General features: G+C 52.6%; 1 protein-coding gene across 1 annotated transcript; it reads left to right on the forward strand.

Annotated features, from left to right (window-relative positions):
* Positions 1-451: 451 nt before the first annotated feature.
* Positions 452-18,138, forward strand: CTTNBP2NL (CTTNBP2 N-terminal like). The gene is given in 6 exon segments (XM_032203266.1): positions 452-477; positions 2,670-2,777; positions 10,795-11,025; positions 13,135-13,242; positions 14,067-15,254; positions 15,256-18,138. Coding segments are annotated over 5 exon segments (1,920 nt in total). The 5' UTR covers positions 452-477; positions 2,670-2,678; the 3' UTR covers positions 15,550-18,138.
* Positions 18,139-25,342: the final 7,204 nt, after the last annotated feature.

A 25,342-nucleotide genomic window follows, 5' to 3' on the forward strand; every position in this document is an offset into this window, starting at 1 on the left:
TCTTTCTCCCAGCTCGGGGCTGCCCCGGGACCGCCCCGGGACCCCCAGGCGGGGCCGTACCGGGGGAGGGGGCGTGGCCTAACTGGGGGGCGTGGCCTCTATAGGCTTAGGCCCCGCCTATTGTTGTCATGGCCCCGCCCCCGAGGCGCGGCCCAGCCCTTCCCGCACCGGAAGTGACGCTCCAATCATAGCCGCCCGCTCTCCCCGCCGCCGCCGCCGCAAACAAAAGGGATTTTCAGCCCGCGCCCCGCCCCTTCGCCCCACCCCCTCCCCCTGATTGGCCGCCTCCTCCCCCTCCACCTCCCGGACCCCGCCCACTCCCCGCCTCCCCCGCGGCCGATTGGGCGGCGGGAGGGCCGGGCGGCGGCTGCGATTGGCGGGCGGGCTGTCCGTCAGCGGGGCAGGGGGCGGGGCGGCTGCATGGGGAGCGGAGCGGCGCGGTAGGGGCGGCGGCGGCGGCGGCGGGGCCGGGGCCAGGTCGGTACCGGAGGGGGGGGGGGGGCGGGGAGGGGCTCGCTCCGAGGGGCCCGGCCCGGGGCGGGGGGAGCGGGGGCGGCCCCGGGGGGCTGCGGGGGGCACCGGGAGCCTCTGGGCCTCATCCCGGGGGGGTCAAACCGCGGCTCCCGGGGCTGGCTCGGGGAGGTGGCAGGAGCCTCGGTGAGGGGCTCGGTAAATGGGGTCGGGGGCAGGGCAGGGCGCTGGGAGGGCTCTGATTTACCGGGGGGGGGGGGGGGGGGGGGGGGGGGGTCCGGGAAGGAGCAGGGGCGGGGAACCGGGACTGGCAGGACCGGGGGTGGATGCTCGGTGACCCCCCGGTGCCTCCCCGGTGCCCCGGCCCAGGGGGTGTCCCCCTCCCCTCCCCTCCCCTCCCCCAGGAGCTGTCCCGGCGCTGGGTGTCCCCGCACAGCCCCGTGACAGGTGGCTGGGAGGCACCGTGCAGGGCAGGGCCGTGGTTCCGTGGGGTTTTGGGGTGTCACGGCGACACCAAGCGTCCCCCAAGAGGCTGTCGTTAACGTTTTAACGTTAATTTGCTGCTTGCTGTGCTCCCCGGGGTAAGAAGGGCTGTTGGAAAGCTGCCTCCGTGCCCCAGGAGGTGACCGGGTGCATGGGGTGCGGTGTCAGGGGTAAAGGGCCACCAAAACGCGCCTTGGGTCGCTGTGCTGAGTTCTCCACGGCATCACCAGCTCCTGGTCGGGCAGCTCTGGGGGGTACACACGGGATTGCCGAGCGCCCAGCCCTGTGCTGTCCTCCTGAGGATAGCTGAGTGGGTCTGCAGCAGCGCACGGCGCTCGCAGGCTCCTGTTGGTGTCCGCTTGGGGTTGGTTTCAGAGCCCCCCCGGCACCTCAGGAGGTTTCCAGTGAAGTTTCGCTGGGCAGCCCCATCTGAAAAAGTCACTAAGAAGCGCTGCTGTCCTGCACAACTTCACGCAGGGCACTGCCTGGAGCAGGAACGTGCCTGCGTGGTGAGAAACCCCCCTAATTAGCCGAAGGGACACAAAGTAGGTTTGTAATTTCTCTTGCCGCGTGAAGGCGACTTGCTGCTCTCTGCAAGCAGAACTTTCTGTTCCCAGCAACTGGAAAACTGCTTTGGCGTGAGCAAGACAGAACTTGCGTTTGTGCATAATTCTCCAGAGGCACAGTTATGCAAATCCCTGGGAAGCAGCAGCGACTTCCGAAAAAGTGGAGTTTGGTTGAACGTTGGAGCTGGGGAGGCTTCTCTAGTAAAGGCGAAGCTCATCCTTTATCACTTGCCATTGGAGTTGGGGATCTGTGAGCAGCTGCCTCGTCCACTGGCGTTTCCTGATGGATTTGGAGGGTGGCAATGGATGGATGTGGCGTGGGCTCAGAAAAGGCATGCTTGGTTGTTGTACGGAGCGTGAGGCTGTATTATCAGGAGGTGTATTTCCATCAGAGACGAGGGTTTAGTGCTTGAAATGCTTGCTGTTGTAATAAAATAAGGTAACGTAGGGGCTTATAACGAGGCAGTGTTAGGTGCACTGGCAGGGCAGAAGCAGCTTGCTGGACGGGGAGCTCAGGCGATGGATCTCCGTTCTTGTGCGAGCAGTAAAATTATACTTAATAAATGATGCCGATATTGAAACGGCTTCAAAGAACAGTAATTAAGTGTGTATTCTTCGTGGCATTGATTTTTTTTTTTCGTTTGTAAAGTGGTTTGGGCCCGTTCCACTGCGATGCGTAATGGCCTTGCCGGGGAACGCGCTGCAGCACCGAAACACAAACTTTGCCATGGGATTTGTGAGGTGGCCTGGCCTGGGCTGCCTTCAGCCCTGCTCCTCAGCGTGATGCTGCAGCTGGGTCACCCAGAGCTGCTACCTGCTGGAGCACGGCCTTAAATAGCCCTGCTTTGCCTCCCTCCTGCTGGCTGGCTACCTCGTGGCGAGTGTCGTGCTGTCACATTAACCCTGCGCCATCTGGGCCTGCATCTGCTGGTGACCCTTGGGGAAAAGGTGAAAAATGACTCCCTACAACTGGTCTGGGGAGCTACAGAGAGGACGTTTGCATTATGCATTCTCCCCTTCCTTCCCCCCCACCCCACGGCAATCTGAGGAACTGGAAGCTGAAGTTACATAGAGATTAGACGGCGTAACTTAGAGTATTGATTTTAACAGACAAGAGACGTGCCTAATAAACCTTATTCCATTTTTCAGGCTTTCAGGATGAATCTGGAAAAACTCAGCAAACCAGAACTACTGACGCTGTTTAGCATTCTTGAGGGAGAATTAGAAGCGAGAGATCTCGTCATAGAAGCCTTAAAGGTATGTTGTAAGTACCACGAGAAGAGACAAAAATAACAACACGACTGGTAAAGGCTCTGCAAAGGGGGAAATTCGGGAGCAGTGGTTTATTACTGGTACTGGACCCTGTGTCAGTATCGGTGGTGTTAGGTAATAAATGCTGTGTATCACTCGACGTCCTCAAATCCGTCGCTGTAAGCTTTCTGCAAGAAACATTCCAAAGTTGAAAGGCGGAGTTGTGGGTGTGCTTCCATCCTCTCTGATAAGGAACCGAGTGCTTGAGAAATGAAGAAGGTCTGCCAGACTTCCTTTGTTGGTTCTGTTCTTATTCAATAAGGAAGGCTTCTTAAAGCAGAACATCTTCTCGCCAGGAGGGTTCACAGATTAGTCCTTCAGCAAGAATAACGTCACTGGAATAAGGAAGCAGCAGCCACGGCTTTGTGCTAAACTAAGCCACCGTAAGCTGCTGCTGCTGCTGAGAGAAGCAGACTTGTGTGCCCGCCTGCTTTTCCTTCCCTTTGCTGGCGCAAGCAGTACCGTAACCTTCCAGAGGAACTGCTACCAGCTGAAACCGACCCATCCAAAAGTTGTATCTGTGGCTTGGAAACCTGATGTAGTGCCTAGGAGTAGGTTTGGTCGCTCTGCGTGGCGAGGGGCTTCTATTTCAGCCTTCCTGCCCCAGCACTTGGTGCCCCTGCCTCAGTCACCCCCTGGCAGGCTGCTGCTGGGTAACAGCAATGGAACGGCGCTCCTCAACTGCTGTAACCTGGGTGTGGGGAGCTTTCTGAGCCATTCTCTGTGATTTCTGTGGATTTCCAGGGCCTATAGGGGAACGGTTGGGTGCTGAAGAAGCTAATTTTCATCTGTGCTTTGGCTGTATGGATCGGAGGGCGCATCTCTGTGTTCCTGCAGGGCATGCGTTAATGTGGGGTGTTTGGTGGGCCCTCTGCAAGGGGTGGCCCTTCCTGCCCTGTCAGGTTGCCTGTGATGAGATGAAAGTGTTCTCATACAAATTAGCGAGGTGTTTTTCAGATTTGACCCATTAGTAGTCATATATATACACACACAGATAGCTCAGTAATGCTTGGAGTTGAGTATACACAAATCCTTTCCTAAGCTGGACCAGTGGCTAGTTTCTAAGCCTTTTTTTTTGTATCATTCATACAAATAACAGTTAATCTTTCTGTTTTGCTCGTTAAAATGACGACATTCAGAATCCAGATGGAGGATGAGAATTGGCACGCGTCTCTTAGAACCAGATGCAGTTGCTGTACCAGCATATAGGTTTGTGTAAAGCTGCTGATTGTTTTCACACAGTCGACTTTATGCTGACTGTTTGAGCTCTTGCGGAGCACTTTTCCAGTTGGTGCTGCTTGTGATTTGTTGTGGCCTCGACACGAGAAGGCTCCTGGCTTCCCTCTGCTCCTTTCAGCTTGCAGTACTCTGCTTTTGCTATCACGGTGCTACAGCGACCTTATATTTTTATTAGATGGATCTTGGCAGTTTGCTGCTATTCTTTAGGTACGGTAAGAGCAAAATACAGGCTGTGGTGACCTGTGTTTTACCGTGTTGTGCATTGCCCACGACACTCAGAGGACGCTAGTACGAGGCCTTTGGCAGGGCACACGCTGGGTGTATTTCCTGGTACGCTCAGGAGGCTGCGTGGCACTAATTCTTGGTTCCACTTCTGGCCTTCTGAACTGTTCTGGGAGCAGTCCTGTGTGGTGAACTTTGTTACTGTCTGATCTCTGGAGATAACGAGGTCCCATAAAGAGAATCTGATACTACGGTGTGTTTTTATGCCCCTGATTCTGGCAGCAGATGTTTGCAGAGCTGTTACACGACGGCTGATAAAAATGGCTTTCCTCTAGTCTCATTTGCCTTGAACTTCCTTCTGGGTTTCCCAGGAGGAGAAATACCCAAAAGACCTAAATCTGTGATTAAGGAGGTATTCTGACGGGAGAAAGAGAGAGGCTGTCAAGTACAGGTGTCGGCGATCTCTTGTCTGTTGGAGGGATGCTGTTACCCTCCTGGCACGAGGCTCTGGGTGGAGGTTTGGCTCCTCTCCTGGGATCAGCTTTCTGGCCGTGGCACCGAAACGTGCTCCTGGCCAGGCATGGCTTGAATAGCGCAGTGTGAAACGCGTGTCATGGGGCACAGAGAGGCCAGTGGAAAGGAATGTAGCTCTGTTCCAGGGGCTTTTTATGAGCACCTTCCAGTAGTGCAATGCAATTATCTTCTCTGTTGAAATTTAACCTGCAATTCCCTCCCGCACGAGGAGCTCCGTGCGGTTAAAGTACCCTTCTGACATCGATTGTCAGGTACGGGTAGCTCAGAAGAAATTAAATGAAACTGTAACCTCGGCTTGATAATCGCAGAGTATGAAATACCAAGCTAATCAAAACGTAGTGCTTTTTTATTATTATTTTATTTCCCCTTTTTCATCCTGAGAATGCCAGGAAGGCTGAAGGTAGCAGGAAAGAGCAGCAAGAGCCTGAAGCTGGAGCTGGCTCTGGCCACGTGCAGCCTCCTGGGGTCTCCTGAGGGTGCAGGGCTGGTGGCCGAGCACCACGTCCAGCAGTGCCAGTGTGCTGCAGGTAGGACCTGGCATTGCCCGTGCGGTGCCTGGGGGAAAGGGGAACAGCAGGAGCCACAAAGCTTTTGGTGGTGGCTGGACAGAGCCTCAGCAGCCCCCTGGCCTTGCTGCGTGCACGTGTCCAGCACCCAGTTAAAGCCTGGCCACACTGCAGCTGTGGTAACAGCTTCCCAGGACTTCCCCAGCCGGAATATTGGTGTGTGTGGCTGCAATTTAAGGCAAACCCACCTCGCTAACCTGGTTACTCATCTTTTGGTAAATGTAAGAGTGCTGCCATGAAGAAAAGGCCCTCTAAGGCTGGATCAGCCGAGCCCTGACGTGCGCCGTGAGGAGTGGGGACATCGGGGGCTGGCAGAAGCATTCATTGGGTTCGTGCGTGGAGAAGTCACCCGGCCATAGCCTCACAGCTGTCTCTGTGTTCTGTGGCTGCTGAGGAGTGATTTCTGTGGCTGCAGTCAGCTTTCTTCAGAGGCACGATAGCTTTGCACGAAGCGTGGACGAACGTGGGAGGAGGCGGCGTGGAACCGGAGCACACAACAGCAGCGTTTGTCTCCTGCAGTTACATTACACAGCGAGATGGCAATGGTGAAAGGTCAGAGGTTTGCCTACCCAGTTCCAACTTAATGCTCCTGACCCCTCGGGATTTCTGAAGCGGATCCGATGTTACCTTATAGGAAAGGACAAGCACCTGCGTGGAAAAAGATTGCCTTAATTTGTAAAGCTGTGATTTGACGGTAGTGCAGCCTGCAATAATTGATATTCCCGCGTGCTTAAAGGAACGCGTTTAACATCTGGCATTTAGCAGAGAGGATCTGTGCATGCAGATTGCAAGTCCTAAAATAGTTTTCTGCTCCCTCGTGGTATCGGGCCACTTGCTGGCTGGCACCAGTCCCGCTCCAAAGCCTCCAAGCAGAGCTGTGGGGCCTGCCCGTGCAGAGGCTGCCGGCTTTGCCCCTTCCCTGCCCACCCTTCCCTTCGGCTGCCCCCAGTCCCCTGCCCTTCGTCCCTGCTCGCCCTGCTGGGATCTCCTCACAGCACCCAGGGCAGCGTCCATCCCTCTGCGGCTCCCGAGCTTCATCCGTCAGCTGCTGGGGTTCAGATTATAAAGAGCAGTTGTTAGGTCACCTCTAATGAATGCCTCTCCCTCATTATGACTTGCCCTTGCTGTCGTCTCTGTTCTTCTGCAGCTTTTTTTTCCTCTGCATTGTTTTAATTGAGTGCTGCTGGCCCTTTGTGACGGGGAGAATCATCTCCGTGTCCCAGCTCTGTACCTGCTCGGACTGCTGCCGGCCGTTCGGATCTCGGCGCTGCTGCAATCCAAGCTCTAGCACGAAGGACTAAGTGAACAAACTTACCATATTCACAATATTCTTTTCCAGTGCTCCGCTTTGCTTCCTCTATTTTAAAACCCCATTGAAAAAAAAAAAAAAAGCTGTTTTGCCCGAAAGGAGCTTCCTGTCCGCTGCGTAAATCTCAATGTTCTCCTCGGAGCAGGCCCTAAATCTCGTTTCTCATTGTGTTCCTTTTCCTGTAGTTATAATCGTGTTTAAATCATCCAAAAAAACAGATGCTGTCAGAGTTGCATAATGCTAAGGGCTGGATTCTCACTCCTTACTGCCATGCAGAAAGGATTACGTGCATGAAACATAGGTTGGCTTTCTAAAGCAGCACACCATGACTGAAAACAATTCCATATTTAAATACGGCCGTGTCGGTGTGCTAGAGCACCGGGGTCCTTCCCCCTGCTCGTTAAAGCAGAGCTCTCTGTGTGTTAGCACTGAAGTTCTGTTCACTTCTGGAAAACAGGAAGCAGCTTCCTGGCGTGTCCTTTAATGTTAAGGGCTCGAGCGAATTTGGAGCAGAAACTGTCTTTTGTGCTAATGAGCTGTCTGTTTTGTGGGAGCTGGCGTTCGCTGCTTTGCTTCTGAATTCGGTAATTCGCTCTATAAAGCAGAATTAATGCACCCCAAAGGACGTGTCCGCTGGGCAGTGGGTTTAGAAGCGAAGCTTAGACCATAGCTTCCAAAAGACAACATCTGCCCCTCGATTAAGTAGGAGAAAAAGCTCAGAGATAAAGAACCTGTTCAGTGATAAAGAGCGAGGGGTCCCCACCCCATCCCCTTCTCGCTGGCGGCCGTGACTTCAGCGTGTCTTCGCTCCCGGTATCTGGCTCTGGGGAAAGGAGCTGATGAGGAAGTGGAAGGCGGTAAGGAGCTATTTGCAGATTATACCACTCTGCAGCATAAAGGAGGAACTTCTGTGCATGTTATTAGCAGAGAACTGCATACGCAGGAGCTCGGGTTAATTAACACCGTGTTTGTGTTGTGCCCAGGGTTAAATCCCGAGCCCTAAAATTACAGGGAAGAGCGATATTCCACCTTCTGTCCAGAAAAACACTTAAAGCAAGTGCTGGAAATTCCCCATGCGAAGTTCCAGTAAAACAAGTTGTGAAGCTTATTGAAGGCAGAGAGAAACTGCCGTCTCATAAACAAGGTTTCAATAAAAGGAAATATTCTTAAAAAAAAAAAAAAAAAAAAAAAAAAAAGCATATTATGGGAAACATCCAGCCTGACACAGCGTGGAAATCCCAGGAGGAAGCACTTTGCCCTAACCAAGTGAAGTTCTGCGGTCTGAAATCTGTGCAGGAAGCATCCCTTCACCGCTGTCAGATGTTGCTTCTGCTCCAAACGTCAGCGGGAGCCCTTGCCAAAAGGGACCGGCCGTGGTCTTCAACCTGAGCAGGAGCTAAAGGCCAGCCTAGGCTGGGACCCCCCCAGTGCCTGCTTCTGATCATCAGCAGTTTTAATTCACTCGCATCGCTGCTGCCTGGGGTTTTGTCTCTTTGGGGTTCTGTTTGTTTGTTTCTTTGTTTTAAGAGCTGCCCGGACTTAAATGTTAACTCTCTTCCTCTTGGCAATACAATCCTCCGCAAAATTGCCAAATAGTCCATTTATAGCTGCTTCCAGAGTTTGAATTTTTTTGATAAGTTTCCACGTCTGAGATGGTGGAGATGAAGGTACTGAATTAGAGGAACTTCTAAGTGTAGAAAATTGCATCACCTTCCGAAGAGCAGCGATCTTGTGGGGTGTATGCACATCATCTCGGCTTTTCCAGACTCGATTTTCTGCTGCTGGGTTAGCAATGCTTCTTGTAATGCTGTTTGTTTATTACTGAGGCTCAATCTTTGTATGTTACACCAGGTTGATACTGGGAGCTGACATCTAGGTTGATTTTTCTTCCATGCTGGGCTCAGCAACAGAATATTTCTCTTGCCTCATTGAGTTGCTTCTCTTCCGAAAGCTGAACAAAAACTGCATTGATACCCGGATTCCTGTTCAGCCGGGACAAAACCCAAACTGCTGGAGCTGTTTGTGTCATCCCCAACATAGCTGGGGGAAATGGAGCTGAAAAGGTGCCGGGGTGAGCAGCATCGGGCAGGGGAAGCCCCACGTGTGCGCGCCCGTCCCGAGCGGGTGCAGTGGTGGCAGCCCCATGGCACGGGGGTGTCGCAGGCAGGCTGCAGGTCGGTGCCTGTGTTCCTGGTGTGTGGCGGCCCGGATGCCCGAGCAGCGGATTTCGTTTTGTAAACTCATTGCAGTCTGTGTAGGACGGGCTGTTTAAGACTTTTCCTAGTCTAGACAGCTTTAATTAAATGTTTACGCTGCGCTGGCTACTACAGAGGAATAGCTGGACTTCACCAAGCTCCTACTGTTATGATAGGCTCATCTGTTTGTCCTGCTGGTGCAGGAAAACACTTAATTGCAGAGCAGCAAGGAAAAACTTCTCGTTCTTTCCCAGGCAAGAAGCAAACCTCCCTGGCACAGCCCGGCTGAGCCCGGAGCTGCCTGGAAGCGAGGGAGAACCACGACTTGTGTCAGCGCCTGCAGAAAGCCAGAGGTTATACACAGGGGGTGTGAACTTAGCTGGTGATAAATCCCAGCTCTTTGGGCTTTTATTAGAAAGCAGCAGCCTGGCAGGGAGCTCCCCAAACGTCCTCCCCCCTGCGCGCACCGTGCCGAGGGGTCTCTCCGGTGTTTTCCTGCGGCCGTGCGGTGCCCACCAGCAGGCGGGTTTGGCCCCGGGGAGGAGCAGCTCGTCTGAAAGCATTTTGGCAGCTGGATGAATGTCCAGCTCTGTATTCGAAGCCTTTTTAATGTCTGAGTCACTTAGAAGTGCCCTGCGCGCTTGCAGCGAGGTCGGGTTGAGTCACTTTTTATAAATACTTCGGAAGAGCTGAAGTTCCCCGCCCTGCCACAAAAAAAAAAGTCTGTAGTTTTTCCTGTGATTCATTAAGCCATGGGTGGCTTATTATCCAAGGCTGCCCTCCCGTTTCCAGGGCTGATCCTTTCCTTCCTCTTTTTTCTAAACACACACAACAATATCTCCAGCTCTGCCCAAGCGCGTGTGGCACCCAGCCGTGCCCACCTTTCCCGGGAAGGCAGCAGGGCTATGGCAGAGCCAAATGTTCCTCTGGATTTTTGTGCTGTAGGGGTTAAAATGCAACTCCAGGTCCCTATCCTCGGACAGCTGTCTCTGGGTTGGGTCATGGAGGAGATGTGGAAGGAAAGGGGCTTTTTGTGCCTCTGGAACGTAACCCACACGCTTCCCCCTTTTGAGGGCAGTGCTCAACTTTGGCATGTTTTTTCCACGCTAATCCCATGGTTCTGTCCTGGGATATAGGCAGGACCAAAAAGTCTCCATCAGCTATTTGAGTAAAGATTTATTTATTTATTTATTTACATCTGTGTGTTCACAAAGGTTTGGTTTGGTTTTTAGGACTGCCCAGTAGTCAGTCAGTAGGGTAAGGCCCTAGCATCCTAACCACCAGCTTTCCAGCTGGAAGGGAGGGCTGTAGATGTAGGAAATGTAAAGCTTAGGAAGTGTGAGCTCCTTGAATCCTTACGTGTCACCAAAAGAAACCCAAGTGTTCCTATCTCGCTCCTCGAGCCACTAAGCTTTGTTTAGTCTGGAGGAGATTAGAAAGGATTTCATTAACAATTTACAGCTTTCTAGGTTATTGTGAGAGTAGAAAACTCTTTAATTGCTCAACATGAAATTCTTTGATGGTGACGTAACGAAGCAAACCAACGCACGACTGCTCTCACCCCCAACGTGTAAATGCTCGGAGCTGTCGGCGAGCAGGACCTGATATTTACCTTCTGCAGGGGAGGAATGGAGGCAGGTGGCTGCGGTACGAGGGTGTTGGGCTGTGTGCTCTGAAGGGTTTTTAAGCCAGACTTCCTTCTCTTCTCTTTCTGGTTTGCATGTGTTTTCCTCCCTAAATACACTTACAGCAGGTGGTAGGTTACGTATCAGGCTCTGTCAGATTTCTATAAGTGGAAAATTGGGGAAGGGGTTATTAACGATGAACCGTTTTCTTCTTTTTAGCTAGTTTTGTATTTTAAGTATGTTGAAATGCAAATTCGTTTTATTTTATCGCAGGCCCAGCGTAGAGACACCTTCATTGAGGAGCGCTATGGAAAGTACAACATCAGTGATCCATTGATGGCTTTGCAAAGAGATTTTGAGACCCTGAAAGAGGGGAATCATGGTGAAAAGCAGCCAGTATGCTCCAATCCCTTATCTATTTTGAAAGTGGTGATGAAACATTGCAAGAATATGCAGGAAAGAATGTTATCCCAACTAGCTGCTGCAGAAAGCAGACACAGAAAGGTAAGTTTTTCCTCAAATAAGCTATTCAGAATTTAACAGTTACATTTTGAAAGTACGTCGACTTAAATGAAAACTCTTAAACGCCTTGAGTTTTGGTAGCTGAAAGGACTTTTCACCTTTATTTAAACTTCATGTCACTCAATATGATGCAACTGTTAGGCTTGTCAGTTTGAAATTTGAAAGGCAAACAAGGTGTCTTTATTAGGGGACACAGGAAAGGAAGTAGTTTATCCACAGCTGGGAGGTATGGTACTTACTAAAGGGTAAGAGTGCGTTTCTGGAAGGTTGAATTGTCAGCAAACATATCCCTGTTTATCTCAGAAAGAGCTGGCACCAGGTAGTTATGGCAGTGCACCCCTGGAAGCTGGGCTTTTCTAACAAAATAGGGCTTGACCAAAACTTGGCCTCTTTAATGGATTATCTATTATTCTTCATATGTAGCTTGAACATACAGTGATACCAGTGAAGTGCCTGGGCCACATGTCAGACTGTACTTCCTCAGAGGTTTGCTCACCTGCCATACATATCTCCATTTGCTAGGGGAGCATAAACCCGCACACAAGTCTGAGAGCAAGAGTCCGCTGACCTCAGCTTCTTAGGCTTGCTACAACAGCTTCTCTTTATGTAACTGCTTAGTTTTTTTAAAAAAAACAAACAAAAAACCTGTGTGTTTACATGGAGCTCTTTGTGTCCCGCAGTAAATTTGACAAGCCGAAATGATTAAAATACTTGTCCCTCCTGTATAGTCAGAGCACAGAGTAATTGTCCAGGAGCACATCGCTGGGATCCGCGGCTGGGAGGAGCCCTCCCGAGTCTCGAACCACCTGCACTGCAGCACCATACCTCAACCTCTTCACAAACTTCTGCTCCACCTAAAAAAGTAGCTGGGATTTTTGCCTTTACTGGCTTTTACTTGCATCAGTGGCAGACTGGTATCCAGAGGCCAGCTTTTATAATGTCACATTTAAGAATATTTTTGGCTACTGCCTGCGCCTGAGCCACTACCATCTTGGGTGTGGTTTCTTGTTTTCTCCAGATGTCACTCCTGCTTTGATTAAAGCTTACACAATCAAATACGAAGATACCAAATGCGAGTAGTCACATTTTATTTCTAATCAAAAGGCTCAAAGTTGAACCCTCTGTTCCACTGCTCATCAGTGCATGGTTTGAAGTTTATTTTCATGTCATCTGCTGATGGGGACGAGCAAGGCTGTTCTTTCAGGCTGTGAAGGGTGTGAAACATTTCTGTCGCCCTTGTGAAGAGGTTTCCTTCTAAAGAGGTTTCTGTCACTCTTATAAAGAGGTTCCCTGGGTACCTAGAAATAGTTAAGCATTGTTTGGAAGCTTAAATTGCAGGAAAACTGAGAAGCCACTAAATCCCTGGTAAGTGTGTTTTAGGAAAGTCCTAGAGTTCTGGAGGTGAGGTGCAAGCTCCCCCCGAGAGACTCTGCCTTATTTGGCTTTTCTTGTTGAGTTAATAGAATTTCAATTATTCATGTAATTCAGCATGAAAACTGAAGGAGCTCCTTAACTGGGTCCTTATGGCAAGCAGTTTCATTTCAAGAGCTCATCTTGTTCTTAAGTGGAAGAACAAATTAATGCTCTTTAAAATAAACTTTGCACCGCAGTCCTCAAATCTCCTGTAAGAAACTGAAGGAGAAGTCTGGGCGTGAATTAGTGCTGGAGCCGTAGCGCGGCCCATCGCTGCGACTGTAACACCCTGCCTCGCCTGGGTGCATCCTGCCTGAGGCAGAGCATTTGCTCTGCTGGCTCTGGTGCTAGAGGTCCTGCCAGGAAACTCTGATGAGGGCACCCTGCTGCCAGTGGCAGCTGATGGGAACTTCTCGAGGCCGTTTGCAGCTGGGAGGAAAAGCGCAAATTTTGGCTACTGGGTAATAAAGCCATTTGGGAAGGGTGACATTCTCTGGCTCCTTTCACAACCTGGCTCAACTATACCAAATAACAACACAGTGTAACTCGTCCAAAAGCTGCTTTTATCTGATTTTTGGGTTGAATTTGGGTGTCAGGCTGCAGTGGTCGCACTCCCGTGTCACTTGGCTTTGGGTGGTGTGCGGCTGGGGGCTGCAGTGACCCGAGTGTCTTTGGCAGGTGATCCTGGACCTTGAGGAGGAGAGGCAGCGTCACGCCCAGGACACGGCGGAGGGGGATGATGTGACCTACATGCTGGAGAAGGAGCGGGAGCGGCTCACCCAGCAGGTACGCTGCGCCTCGGTAGCTGCTGATTACCCAGCCCACGGAAACCCGGGGCCCCGGGTGCTCAGGCAGGGTGCTGAGCGTTGGATCACACCTCCACATCTAACGAGTATCAGGGGCCTCGCTCCTCTGTAAGGCTCTCCTGCTTTTTTTTCATTTTGATGTGAAAAACAACCTCATTTCTCTGATATTTTTTTTTTGAAGATGAATGGTGGTTAAAGCATTAATAGACGAATGCTTTGAAATCTTTCTTTGGCCTGAAATCTGAGAAGTTCTCAAGAGCAGGGCTGCGCTTACAAGTGATAACGCTTCCTAGCACTCGAAAATCAGAATAAGTCGTCATGAAAGGTCTCCCGGTGTGATTGCTCAGGGATTATAATAAATATTTAAGCTGCTGTTTTCTCTTACTCAATTGCTGCAGACTTTAATGAACACATGTAATGTATCAGCATTTCAAAGCCCGATGCCTTTAAAAGGCAAACCAACAAAGTAGTAAATGAGGTGGAAGGAGATTTTTGCTCAGATCACCTGTTCAATCAGTGCGTGGCATATTGTATAGCCCACAAAGTGCCAAGTGAATATCATACGTGGTGTAACTACTCATAAGTAATAACTCGTAATAGATGTGAACTGAGTTGCCTGTCATACAGGACTGTCTTGCAGACACCTGGGGCAAAAACCTCGTTCTTTGTCTTAGGCATTGCCGTCTTTTACTGGGGAATGTCTCCAAGGTGTATAGTAACCCCATTAGCTTTTGGGGTGCTACACGTCGTTGTCTTTCAGGAGGTCTCGTGGCTCCTTTACAGCTCTTCTTTGTTATCTTCTAGCTGGAGTTTGAAAAATCCCAAGTGAAAAAGTTTGAAAAAGAACAGAAGAAGCTCTCAAGCCAGTTGGAGGAAGAAAGGGCTCGCCACAAGCAGCTGTCTTCCGTGCTTGTAGTAGAGTGCAAGAAAGCCACTGCCAAAGCAGCAGAAGAGGGTCAGAAGACAGCAGAATTGAGCTTGAAATTGGAAAAAGAGAAGAGTAAGGTGAGTAAACTGGAGGAGGAGCTGGCATCCAAGAGGAAGCGGGGTTTGCAGATGGAAGCACAAGTAGAAAAGCAGCTCTCGGAGTTTGACATTGAAAGAGAGCAGCTGAAAGCCAAGCTGAACAGAGAAGAAAACCGTACAAAAGCACTGAAAGAAGAGGTGGAATGTTTGAAGAAAGCCCTGAAGGAGCTGGAGGCTGCTTGCCAGGAGCACAGTCCTGCTGAGCCTTTGCAGCCAAGCCCCTCGGTGATGTCCAGAGGAGTCGCTACTGACAGTCCCACAGTGAAGTCTGTGTCTTGCCAGACGGAGTGTCCCCAAGCAGACCGAGCAAATCCTGCCAGCACAAGCAAAGCTGTGCATGCCGTGTTCCCCAGCCCTACTACACCTACGCATTCCTATGCAAAATCCAATGGCCATTGCAATACAGACATGCAAACGGGTGGTGAGCTGCTGCAGACAAACGCAGCAGAGAGCCAGGCTCAGAAGGAGAAATCTGCTGGTGCAACACCAGAAAACACAGTGGAAAATGGAAGTTCTCCTGTAAGAACAGAGTCACCAGTGCATCTGATGTCCCAGCTCCCTTCTAGTGGGGTCTCCCTGTCTCCCAGCAGCACAGCTGCCTCCTCGCTAACACCTTCGCCCTGCTCCTCACCAGTTCTGACTAAACGCTTAGTGGGAGCTTCAGCGAGCAGCCCTGGGTATCAGTCATCCTACCAGGTGGGGATCAATCAACGTTTCCACGCAGCTCGGCACAAATTCCAGTCTCAAGCTGAACAGGACCATCAGTCAAGTGGCTTGCAGAGCCCACCGTCAAGGGATTTGTCTCCTACTCTAGCAGATAACTCAGCAGCCAAGCAGTTAGCACGCAATACAGTCACTCAGGTCCTTTCCAGATTCACCAGCCAGCAGGGAGCGATTAAACCTGTCTCCCCTAATAGCTCACCTTTTGGCACAGACTACCGAAATCTGGCAAATGCCGTGAGCCCAAAAAAATGAATCTGGTCATTCTCCGAGCCCTGGCAAGGTTTCCAGTCCACTAAGCCCGTTGTCTCCTGGGATTAAGTCACCAACCATTCCTAGAGCAGAAAGAGGGAACCCTCCACCCATTCCTCCAAAGAAACCTGGCCTCGCTCAGTCGCCCGCTGCTCCTGCTCCGCTCACCAAAACCTCCTCTCAGGCATCTTCTCTGGGTGCCCCCATGGACGTGGCAAGTAGCTGCTCTACCAATACTGTAGTGTCAAACGGCAAAGACATGGAGATACTCCTGCCAACCAGCAGCTAGTCTCCAGAAAATGTGAATGTGACATTCCATGGCTTAGCGTCCTAGAGCTAAGGCACTGGTTTTCCACTCCATGTTATTTATTTCCATAGTAGCAGAATCTGTCTGTATAAAGCATTTAGTATATTTTCCTTTTTTAATAGGTAGGAAAATTATTTTTGTTTATGAAGAAACCCTAACTACAGCTATACAGTAGCCTCAAAATGTCTCATGGCAACAGTCAAATCAAATCAAGAACAGGAACCATAATCATGAACTGGGACCTATCTATCAAACTAAAATGGGACTGAAATGCTACTTTTAAATTATGCAGAAATAACTTTTGCAGACTTTTTACTCCAGATGAACATTTTATATAAAGTGCCTGAACTAAGCCTGCAATATGAATGTGATTCTCCGAAAAGGGTGAGGAGGGGGACCATCTAGCTGCAGAAAGAAATTCTTCTCTGAGTCATGAATGTTAAAAACAACACTGTTTTTCTTTTTAATTCTTTCCGTTTGCTAAAGTGAGTTAGCAAATGTGCTACCAATTCTGTAAAGTGACCACCAGACTGCAGCCAGCCACACTTTGTCCTTTAGGTCTTGGCTCCTGGGTATTTTAGGAAGCATACACAAGTTCCTTGGTGTGAAATGTAGCAGTAATGTGGCTTGCCCAGATTACTCTGCTTTCAATATTCGTTGACCCAGCAGGTTTTTTGTTTGTTTGTTTCCTATAGCACATCCTGTAGAGATGCCTGGGTGCTTTAAATGGCTAGACTAGTTTCTGGTGTGTCACCTTTTTATTTTCAAGTTCCTCAAGCATTCTACTGTTGTGTGTAGAACTTCTGAGAAAAGGATCTTGCTACTACTTGACAAAGATCTTGCTATTACTTGAAAAACAAAACACTAGTCCATAGGATGCAGTTTCCTTTGCAACAGTAAGACAGGATCTTCTACTATCCACAAAAGCAATAATTTTATTCATCACTTGCATCAATGGTGTCCAGCTGACATGGATTTTACACACTAGTTATGGGATCTTGTTGGCTTTCACTGGCTGCTACAAATAGAGAACCAAATCATTGCTGTCATACGTAATTGACTGTGTATGTGTGTTTAGGTAGTTTCACACACGTACCTATTAAACATACAACACGTTATGAAAATCTCTATTCTTGAGCTTCTTCCTAATATTAAGAAAACAAGGGAATTCTTTGAGACTGGAAAAAAAAATCACAGCAAGGGATTGCCTAAGTTTGAGGCAAATCCTATATAGGAAAAGTTATTTGGGCCCAAAAGGGGAGAGGCAATGGATTCCAGTGCAGAAACGTTTGGTACGAGAAGTGTAGTCCTCACTGCCATGCTCTGCCTGTGCTGCCCATCAGTCCCCAGCACGGCAGGGTTGGTTTTCTGAGTCATCGTGGTAAGAAGTCCAAGACAAACGTACCACAGATCAGTGGTAGAGGCTGAGAGCCCAACCCTGAGTTAATTATCTCAGGTGTTGTATCTGAGCTGATCCTAAACTTAGAAACGCTCAGCATTTCCCTCTCAGCAGTGTCAAGTTACACACTGTAGTTTCCCACTGCCAGCGATGCTTTCTCCTTCATCGTTTTTGAATATTTAATTAAACAAAGCACATCCCACTTCACTGGAGGAAAGAGCCCTGTGGCTGCCGGGAGGATGCGGTGCTGGACGTGGCCTGGAAGCTCCTTCACCTGGTGGCATCGCAGCGCTTGTGCTGCTTTGGCGTGGCCGTTGTCTGAAGTGCCCCTGCTGGTCTCTCCAGTGCAGGCAGATACTTAGGCTAGAACAAGAGGTTTTTACAAACCTTTTAGTAGCCTTTTAAACTGTGGTGTTACGTGCCATGGTTCCTAACCCATTGGAAGGGGCTACGTGCTAACGGTAGGAAGACGGGCAGCCTGGAGATAAGTGGGCAGTGGCTTTTAGGGAAGCACATTTATTACTTTTGTAAGTTTTCATAGCAGATTTTTTCTCTTGATGAGAGTAATTCTAAAAACCGATGGGCAGATGAATTTAGGCCCACGTATCACTGCCGATTCAAAAGTGAGGCTTTTGTATACACTGCTTTAACGTGTTTCTTTGCTTTTACATTAATCTAAATTGTATTATCCCCTTTCCTTATCAATAGCTCTAGAGAGAGAGATGCTATGATGAAGTTTATTAGGAAATGCACTGAGTACTGGTTCTTCTAAAATATAATATGGGAAGGGGGTATGCAAAAGAATGTATTTTTGCTAGTAGCCTATCTTCTGAGAGAAACTAAGCACAAGATATTAAAATGGATCCAACTAATACAGTAAGACATTTAGAGGTAGTATTTAACTGTTGATGTAGATTCTGTGTGAAAGCAACTAAATATTTCTTCTATAATTCACATCTGTTACAAGCAGAAATTGTTGCAGAGTTTGTCACTGGCTAATGGAGTATAATGAAGTGCAAAACGTACACACTAGTATTAATTCATTAACACTTGTAAATTTGTAAAGCCAAATGTACCAAGCTGAACTCTTTAATCATTTTTATAGCTGACGGCATTAAACATGTTAAACATTCATATTATCAATAAAGGATTTTATTTTTAAGATGTGCAAATTGCTTAAGGAAATGTTTGCAGTTTTGACTTGGGGCCGTGTGTGGCTCAGGGCTGCCTCGCACGAACCTGCTGAGAGCTGGGCGGGTGCTGGGATGCGGCAGCCAAGGCTTTAATTGATGCTCTGAGATTTCAGAAAGATTTCTTCGGTGTACAGCAGATAAGGAGCAAGTGTTGCTGACCGTCTTCTGGGCTGTATAGTTTCTCAGTCTCTCTCCCAGCCCAAGCACAGTGCTGGATTTCTCCATGTGCTTCGTCCCCGCAGAGCAGCACCGCGGGGCCGCCCGGTGCCACCCAGCCCTGCCATCAAGGAGAGCCCACGGCTCGTCAGCTCCTGCACATTACGCCTCAACAGCGACCTGCTTTTCTTATCTTTGCATCGGCTTGGTTGAACAGGTTTTGCAGCAAGCTGGAAGGAGCTCTTTGTTCATCTCTTGGGGCTTGATGAAATTTCTGAGGAGTGCCCCGAGAGCGTGGCCGCGGCCTTGCCGCACGCAGCAGCCACGGAACGAGCTCTGCTTCCCTCCCCAGCCCTTCCTTCCTCCAACGCCTCGGCCCGGAGCCCTGCCCAGGCAGGAATTTGGGGTGGTACCCGGGCGTCTCGGCCACAGCCCTGCCTGCTTTTTATAGCAGCGGAGGTGAGGAGGGGTGTGTGCGGACTCTGCCTGCTTACAGCCCCTTCTGTAAACAGCAAGGTGTGCCCGGCTCTTCCCCTGCCCCTGGCAGACCGCGCTGCCCTCAGTGAGCGTTTGGGTGCTGTGGGTGAGGCCGGCAAGCCCAGCCCCTAAAATGCAGCCATTTTCTGCACAGGAGGAAGGGATGTGGTCAGTCCCTGGGTCATAAGGTGCCCATTTATCCGTCCGAGACTTCCACACGGGCCATGCCAGGCCCTGCCCCAGCTGGCAGCCCTGCTGCTTCACCCGGGTACTGCTTCCAAGCACAACACGAGGTTCAGAAGCCCTGGGTCTGGGGGGTGTTTGGGGTTCCCTTCTCCCCCCCCAGCCCACCCAGCGCTGCCTCAGGCGAGCCAGCCGGCTGCCCGCATGGACAGGCTGCGGTTACTCAGTGCAGCGAAGTCGAGTGTCACAGACAGGCGGCAAAAGCAGTGAGTCACCCTTTCTGTTCCGTCAACAGCCTCCTAAATCTTTGAGACTAGCCGGCTCACGGCCCCGCCTGGAATCACCTAGCTGGAGGTTGGATATTGTGGAAACGCGGGGTTTACAGCAGGAAACTGCACACAGTGCTTGCCTCTCGGCGTTCCTGCCGGGAGCAGTGCCTGCAGCTCCTGTGGACCATCGTGCGGTGGGCCACCTCGACGCCGTGTCCCCCTTTTTGAAGGGAAATGGGGCGCAGCATCGCTTAGCGTGCTTGTTTTCCTGCTCCCCCTGGAAGGAGCAGCACGCACGTCCTCATGGCTGTGAGCGGGCTGTGCCGGCGGGCTGCTGTTAGCCCAGCTCCTGGTAACGTGGAAGTCACAGGAGCAGGGACAGGGGCAGGAGCAGGAGCAGGGGCTGTGGGTGCTGCTGTGAGATGGCGGCAGCACCAGGGATGGGGACGGACAACACAACAAAGGCGCTTGGGGCCAACCTAGCCCAGAGCGTGGGGGCACGGCGGCACCCCCAGGACGGTGCCAAGGCCGAGCCCCCCCCTTTACTGCAGCACCCTTTGGGGCCCCTCAGCACCTAGGGGAGCCCCTCAGCCCCCGGCTGTCCCTCAGCACCCCCCGGCCCCGGCTCCATGCCGAGAGCGGCCGCTGGGTGGCGCCGTCCGGCCGCGGGCTGCGGGGCCCGGAGGCTGCGCTGCGCTGTGCGGCCGCCAGGGGGCGCCCGGGGAACGGGGCCGAGGGAGGGGGCTCGGGGCTGGGTGGGGGGGGGGGCGGGGAGCGGTGCCCGGGGACCCCTCCGGGAGGTGCCGGCAGAGCGGGCACAGAAACACCGGAAAAAGCACTAATTGAGGCGGCTTAATGAAGCCAGGCGGCTCCTCCCACCACGCAGGTGCTTTAATTGGGTCCGTTAATTGGCAGAGGGGGGGCTGGAGCTGATTTATTTGCTGGGCTCTGCTCCCCCCCCCAGGGTGCAGTGGGAGGCTTACAGGTGCTGGGAGCGGTCTTCGTGCCTCAGGTTGAGCAGAAGCAGATGTGCCAAGAAGATGAAGTTTGCTCTGCCACGCTCTCCTGCCCTCTTGTTTCAGCCTCGACCGCTGCTGGCAGTCCCTGGGGAGCCGCCCGGGGGTCTCATCCCACGGCCGTCAGAGGCTCCAGGTGAATTGGGTTGGGGCAACCCCTTGTGGGACAGGGAAAGCAGCAAGCACAGGGGCTGAAATGCCCTGCTCATGGTTTTCAGACCTTCCTGCCCCTGGGATGTGTGTCCTGGCACTGTCCTGCACCTCTGCGTGCTGCTTCTCCCAGTTGGGGCTGCAGAGAGCTCTCATCCTGCAGGTACAGGGCCCCAGATGCCTTCATGAAGTCAATGCACGTGGCCACAGCGGTGTTCATCCTGATACAGCTGCAACATGAACAGGATTTGGTTAATCTAATTAGGATCTGGGGGGATATCCAGCTGAAACAGGCTCCCTTGGAGCTGCACAGCTCCAGGCCTCTGTCCCCTGCTGCCGTGCTCGGGTCCCAGCTCTCAGGTGGGTCTGGGCCCTGCAGGGCTCTGCTCCCATGGGCCATGAGCACCGAGATGTTCTCTGCTGGGTGCCTTTCTCCAGGGCAGCCCCACCAGGAATGGCTTTCTGTGGTGATGCTGTGAGCTCCCCTGTGCTTGCTGAGGTTTTTCCCTTTGTCCTCCCCAGGTTTCCGAAGGGCTTCAGCACCTGGGAGCCACCAGGCTGCTCGTGCACCACTGGCACCAAGCCCTGCTTGGAGGCTGTGCCTGTGCCACCGCAGCACCCGGGGGTGTGGAGCAGTGACAAAAGGCAGCAAAAAAGGAGACAGGCATGGGGCCTGGCCACCGGAGTGAGCACATGGGGCAGGACCGGGACCCTCCTTCCTCATCAAACGCAGCAGCTTTCCAGGTAGGGAGCCCTTGGCATGCACCCTGCTGAGCCCCCTGCAAATGCAGCCCCGCTGTGGGCTTGGGGGGCCATTAGGGTGGGTGGGGGGCAGCTGAGCTGTGGGGCTGCCCGTGGCTGTGTCCCCTTGGGAAGCCTGGGGAGCCGGTGCTGCCACAGCTGCCTCTCATCCCGGGCAGCACAGGCTCTGCCAGGTGATTAATCTTTTGTCACGGGGGGACCAGGGAGAACCAGCCATTAATAAACTTCCAGCCTAGGTGCTAACTCCACTCTCCTGTCCCTGCGGGTAAACATCGCCCTTTCGCTGGCTGTGCCGGGGCGCTCGGCCGGGCGCAGCGCCGCTGTGGTTGTAGGGTGGCTGGGGGGCAGCGGGCCCGGGGTCAGGGCTGTTTGACGAGGAGGGGTCGCCAGCGGGAGGATGTTTGTTTTTGTAGCAGCTGGATGTGTCTCGGGGAGGGATGGGAACGTCTTCTGTCACTCGTGGGCTGGAAGGAGGGCTGGCAGGGCAGGGATAAAGCTCCTGACAAGTTTGGACTAGCAGGCGAGTTGATTAGCTGAGAGATGAAAATTCACAGCTCTGCTCTCGCAGGGGCCGTGAGCTGCTGGAGATGTGTTTATGTGAGGGGAAGGCACCCCGTGCGTGCACAGCCCTGCTCCTGCACAGGGCAGGGCCCAGCAAGTGCCTGGGTTCGGCGGTGGGCTCCCAGCACAACCCCATCCGGCACCGCAGGGACCCGGTGGGCAGCGGGAAGGGCACGGCCAGGAGCTGGTCTCGAGGAAATGTGGGATTGTCTTCGGCTGGTAGATGCTCACGGTGCAGAGAGCATCCCTGAAGGAGCAGGAGCATCGCACCGCTGCTGGGTGCTTGCAGGGGCCCTGCCCAGAGCACGGCTGTGGTGGCAGCTTCCCCGTGAAGCATCAGGGCTGCAGGGAGCTGAATTGGGAAGGACCCCAAGCAGCAGCGGGGAGCCCTGCAGGATGGGCATGGGGGGGACCCACGCAGACACTTTGCAGGTGGCGGTGGGCATCTGTCCACCCCCGGCCGGCATCTGGGGACACGGCCCCGGGCACCTGGCGCTGCCTCTGATGTTCACTTGCAGTCGAGGGTGAAAAAGAAACCCACCAAGGCGAGCCCGAGCCCTTGTCAGCTGATAGCCGCGCTCTTGTTGTGTCTGATGGCGCAGATTATGCGATGATAGACAGAGATAAATGTGTACAGCTGGAGGCGGAATAAATCGATGGTAGATGTTGTATAATTGTCTTGAAAATAAGGTAATGACTGGCTCTTGGAATGCTTTGATCTTATCAGAAAGACAAGGAATACACTAATGGCTTTAATTAGACTTTGGGGATGAAATGAATTCAGTCTCCTGGGTGAGCTGTTTTATGGAATTGACCATTGGTGGGGGGTAGAAAGGCTTTAATCAGATTTAGGCTCTGTAATACCCACGGCGGTGTGTCTGTGTGTGATACATACCTACTGTTATGCACGTTTTGGCAGGGCTCTGCCTGCTACATGTGCTTGGGCTGCCCCTGGATTTATGAGTCTTTGTGATGTGCTTTACCCTTTGTGTTTGAGTTCCGCAGGGCACCGTGCCATCAGGACCTCCAGGGAGGTTTCTGTAGAAGAAAGCGAGTTTTTGTGCCTGGATGTTCAAGCCGAGCACCTCTCGGGGAGGAGCGGAGTCGACTATTTTTATTTATTGACTTTTAAAGGAGAGCTAAGAACAATTTATCAAAGAGCAGCGGAGAATCTGGTAATTGTTTAATTTCACAACAGCAGGGTTACGGCCTGATGCTCTGGCAGCAGGACAGCACGCCGGCCGGGCTCGAGCATCCAGAGTAAGCAATCATCAATTACCGCTCCTCGATGATTACAGGCGAAGGCTGCAGTCACAGCAACGGCAAAGCTGCTTATCTCTCTAGGAACATATCTCCGTGCCGTCCCCCAGACCGTGTGGAAGAAGTGCAGGAGGACGAGCAGCGTCTGACTCAGCGCGGTGACTCACCGGGCCCGGCCGCTGCTCATCGCCTGCATCCGCGGTCCAAGTGTCTGCGGAGCTGGGTGGGGTGCGAGCCCCGGGGGCTCCCGGTGGCTGCATCCCGGGTTCTGGGGTGGGCGGGGGGCCCCGGAGGCTGCACCTCACCTCCCGCTGCCGACAGCTTTTCCTGGCGAAGCCCCGGTGCTGAAGCTCGGTGTGCTGCAGCTCTGCTTTCCATGCTGTGCTTGCCTCCCCTGTTGTAAACGCAGGTTCGGGTTATTTTGGTGGGCTGCCGTGTTTCCCCGATGTTAATTTGTTGGTCTTAGATGAGCTCCCAGAGAAGACTTAATAATAACTTGGCTGTAGCCAAGGGAAGCACAGCCTCGGTCGGCAGTTGCTGTGCAGCCAAATATCCGTGCCGCCAAGCCTCCCGGCACGGTGTGCGCTCCTCACAAGTTGCAGAGGGTTCCCGGCCAGACAGGAGCACAGCAGCACTGGGGCTCCCCAGGCAGGAGCAGGAGGTGGCAATGACTGCTCCTGGCTCCGCTGGGTGTGAGCAGCAGGGGAAGGTGCCAACGCCGCTGGGGATGGGGAGAACTGAAGCACTGCGAAGGGTGCTGCAGCATCGGCCTCGGGCAGCGAGCACTGGTGCCTGGGGATTGTGGCTCAGGCTGTGGGACCGCAGCAGTGACCCCAAATGAGTGGGGCTGAGCCCCCTCCTTCTCTGCAGCCCTGGTGGTGTGCCCTGGCACCCGTCCTTCTGAGAGGAGAGGCCCTGGAGCAGCGTGGCCGTGCCAGAGAGGAGAGTGAAGTGACAGCTCGCAGCGTGGCCGGTATGGGGCTGGTGACGGGCACTTTGGGGCTGGGAACGGGCACCCTGGGGACTCGGGCAGCTCGACCACTGGCAGACACCAGGCCCCCTTCTCCCCCCGTTGCCGCTTGCTGTGTTGACACAGGTTGTGACAAATCACCCGTGTGTGTGCGGAAAGCTCCTCACCTGGGCACAAACACACGCTTAGTAACATAATCTCTTAAAAGCAAAATCCCAGAAATTCCTTTTTCTTCTTGGAAAATGTTGCCTGGGGGAGAAACTCATAATGAAGGATGAAAGCTTAATCCTTGAGGTAGAACAGGACTTTGGGGAGGGAATGAGTATAAACATGACAGTTGTTGCTCGGCGAGTTGGAAAGAAAGGTGAGGGGATAAAACCTGCACGGGGAAGGACGGCGCGGGTGGTGCTGCGGCTGCGTGACCAGGGAAGAGCGACCCGGCGGTGCTTCCTCCCAGAGGTGTCACATTTATCATTTAAATGTGCCTGTGACAAATGCACAGGGTTATCTTGGCAACCTCAGGCACAGAAAAATGCTGCTGCGGTTGGAAGGCTGAAGATGTGGGGAGAGTAAATTACGCTCCGCACCTGTGTAACTCACCGAAGGAGACAGCCCTGCCCTCCCAGGTATTTGCTCTAGCAACGTGGGGAAGGGTCTTTAATCAAGATCAGGCTTTGACCACTATAAAATAAAATACCACTGTTTTAACAGATTTATTTTGATGTTGCCTGCCAGCGCCCCTATTTACGGCCCAGAAGACATGACAAAATGCGGCGGTGGAGGCTCCTGCGTGCAGGCTCCTGCAGTTGGGCACAACCAGGATGAAAAAGGCTGGGAGGAACGGTGCTGAGCTGACAGCCACGGCTCAGACCAGCCACAGCCCTCCAGCACCCACCACGTCCTGGCTGCTCTTCGTTCTGCTCAGGGCTCATTCTGCTCCTGCCCTCACCGCGGTCACCGCAGGGGCTGTGGTGGTGGAGCCAGGCAGCGAGCCAAGAGCTTTGCCCTGGGCTCTGCTCGGCACAGCAGGCGCCGGGCTCGGTGCTGGAAGGGATTTCACACGGGTGGCTGCTAATGCACCCGCTGCACAGCCACCTCCCCGCCCACGGCATCACAGCACCCGAGGCTGATCGAGGCAGAGAGGCGGAAACTGGATCTGGCCCTGCAGGCGGTGACCCCACGCGCTGCGGCGAGCAAGGGGAGGCCGGGCCCTCAGCACCTCCACAGCCCTTGGGGAAGCTAAAGCCCAGCTCAGAGCTGTCTGCGTTCGCCCTCAGGGGGTCACAAGAGAAAAGTTTCCCAAGGAGGGGGATTTTTGCAGGCCACAGGTTCCTCCCCAGCTCATCGGGGGGTCAGGTGCTTGCTCCCAGGACAGCATC

Source organism: Aythya fuligula, chromosome 25 (assembly GCF_009819795.1).
Source record: "Aythya fuligula isolate bAytFul2 chromosome 25, bAytFul2.pri, whole genome shotgun sequence".
In the NCBI taxonomy this organism is placed as follows: Eukaryota; Metazoa; Chordata; class Aves; order Anseriformes; family Anatidae; genus Aythya; species Aythya fuligula.